General features: G+C 65.4%; 1 protein-coding gene across 1 annotated transcript; it reads left to right on the top strand.

The window, feature by feature from the left end:
* The first annotated feature begins 528 nt into the window (after positions 1-528).
* LOC138351127 (glutamine-rich protein 2-like) lies at positions 529-1,833 on the top strand. The gene has a single exon (XM_069302757.1). The coding sequence runs from the start codon at positions 529-531 to the stop codon at positions 1,831-1,833; it is 1,305 nt and encodes a 434-aa protein (XP_069158858.1).
* Positions 1,834-2,471: the final 638 nt, after the last annotated feature.

Here is a 2,471-nt window from a genome sequence, read left to right as displayed (position 1 = left end):
CAACAACAACTCTCCTCACAGCTATTATTGTTCAGTTCCGGAAGCCATTTAGTTGTGTGTTTTTGTACCATTTCTAGCTTAGTGATGTGCTTCTTAACATATGGGCACCATACAACCGCTGCATATTCCAACTTTGGTCTCACTAAGGTTGTGAACAATCTCATCAATATCTTGCCGTCCATGCAATTAAATGCAATTCTAAAGTTGAAAAGTGTAGCACAGGCTCTTCACACAAGGTCTTTATGTGGTCCTTAGGTGATTAAACCACAGTTCTCCACCCAGAACCACCCGGCAGTACTCGGGTGACCTAACGACCACCTTAACACTGGCAATAACGACCACCTCACCAATAACGACCACCTTAACACTGGCAATAACGACCACCTTAACACTGGCAATAACGACCACCTTAACACTGGCAATAACGACCACCTTAACACTGGCAATAACGACCACCTCACCAATAACGACTCCCAACACCACCACAGACGTACGGAAAAAAAAAAGACAATTTGGAGCATAAAATTGATGCTCGGGAAATTAAAAATTTCACTCACAATAACGAGTGACGTGTTGGGAAAAAACACATTGACAAACACGTGCAGGGTCCAGACCGGCACTCTGGACCGTGGCGGCCTGGACCGTGGCGGCCTGGACCGAGGCGGCCTGGACCGTGGCGGCCTGGACCGTGGCGGCCTGGACCGTGGCGGCCTGGACCGTGGCGGCCTGGACCGTGGCGGCCTGGACCGAGGCGGCCTGGACCGTGGCGGCCTGGACCGAGGCGGCCTGGACCGTGGCGGCCTGGACCGTGGCGGCCTGGACCGTGGCGGCCTGGACCGAGGCGGCCTGGACCGTGGCGGCCTGGACCGTGGCGGCCTGGACCGTGGCGGCCTGGACCGTGGCGGCCTGGACCGTGGCGGCCTGGACCGTGGCGGCCTGGACCGAGGCGGCCTGGACCGTGGCGGCCTGGACCGAGGCGGCCTGGACCGTGGCGGCCTGGACCGTGGCGGCCTGGACCGTGGCGGCCTGGACCGTGGCGGCCTGGACCGTGGCGGCCTGGACCGAGGCGGCCTGGACCGTGGCGGCCTGGACCGAGGCGGCCTGGACCGTGGCGGCCTGGACCGTGGCGGCCTGGACCGTGGCGGCCTGGACCGAGGCGGCCTGGACCGTGGCGGCCTGGACCGTGGCGGCCTGGACCGTGGCGGCCTGGACCGTGGCGGCCTGGACCGTGGCGGCCTGGACCGTGGCGGCCTGGACCGAGGCGGTCTGGACCGTGGCGGCCTGGACCGTGGCGGCCTGGACCGTGGCGGCCTGGACCGTGGCGGCCTGGACCGTGGCGGTCTGGACCGTGGCGGTCTGGACCGTGGCGGTCTGGACCGTGGCGGCCTGGACCGTGGCGGTCTGGACCGTGGCGGTCTGGACCGTGGCGGCCTGGACCGTGGCGGCCTGGACCGTGGCGGCCTGGACCGTGGCGGTCTGGACCGTGGCGGCCTGGACCGTGGCGGCCTGGACCGTGGCGGCCTGGACCGAGGCGGCCTGGACCGTGGCGGCCTGGACCGTGGCGGCCTGGACCGTGGCGGCCTGGACCGTGGCGGCCTGGACCGTGGCGGCCTGGACCGTGGCGGCCTGGACCGTGGCGGCCTGGACCGTGGCGGTCTGGACCGTGGCGGCCTGGACCGTGGCGGCCTGGACCGTGGCGGCCTGGACCGAGGGGGCCTGGACTGTGCCGGCCTGGACCGTGGCGGCCTGGACCGTGGCGGCCTGGACCGTGGCGGCCTGGACCGAGGCGGCCTGGACCGTGGCGGCCTGGACCGTGGACATTTCACTGTGTAATGGGCTCACCAGATCCGAGTCCCAACTATCTACCAGGCTCACTCGGTCGCAATTAAGTGCCCCAAAATGGTAGTCAGTGTGTGTACACCAGATAACACACAGTACTCGCTCCACACGCACACAGCGCCGCTCCTCTCTCATGCAGTAGGGATGTGTCTCACCCTGAGCTGTGTCACACCCCCGAGCTGTGTCTCACCCCGAGCTGTGTCACACCCCCGAGCTGTGTCACACCCCGAGCTGTGTCACACCCCCGAGCTGTGTCACACCCTGAGCTGTGTCACACCCTGAGCTGTGTCACACCCTGAGCTGTGTCTCACCCCCGAGCTGTCTCTCACCCCCGAGCTGTGTCACACCCCCGAGCTGTGTCACACCCCGAGCTGTGTCACACCCCCGAACTGTGTCACACCCCGAGCTGTGTCACACCCCCGAACTGTGTCACACCCTGAGCTGTGTCACACCCCGAGCTGTGTCACACCCCCGAGCTGTGTCACACCCCCGAGCTGTGTCTCACCCCCAAGCTGCGTCACACCCCGAGCTGTGTCTCACCCCCAAGCTGCGTCACACCCCGAGCTGTGTCTCACCCCCAAGCTGTGTCACACCCTGAGCTGTGTCCCACCCCCGAGCTGTGTCTCACCCCG

Source organism: Procambarus clarkii, chromosome 48 (assembly GCF_040958095.1).
Source record: "Procambarus clarkii isolate CNS0578487 chromosome 48, FALCON_Pclarkii_2.0, whole genome shotgun sequence".
In the NCBI taxonomy this organism is placed as follows: domain Eukaryota; kingdom Metazoa; phylum Arthropoda; class Malacostraca; order Decapoda; family Cambaridae; genus Procambarus; species Procambarus clarkii.
This window is presented reverse-complemented; position numbering and strand designations above follow the sequence as displayed.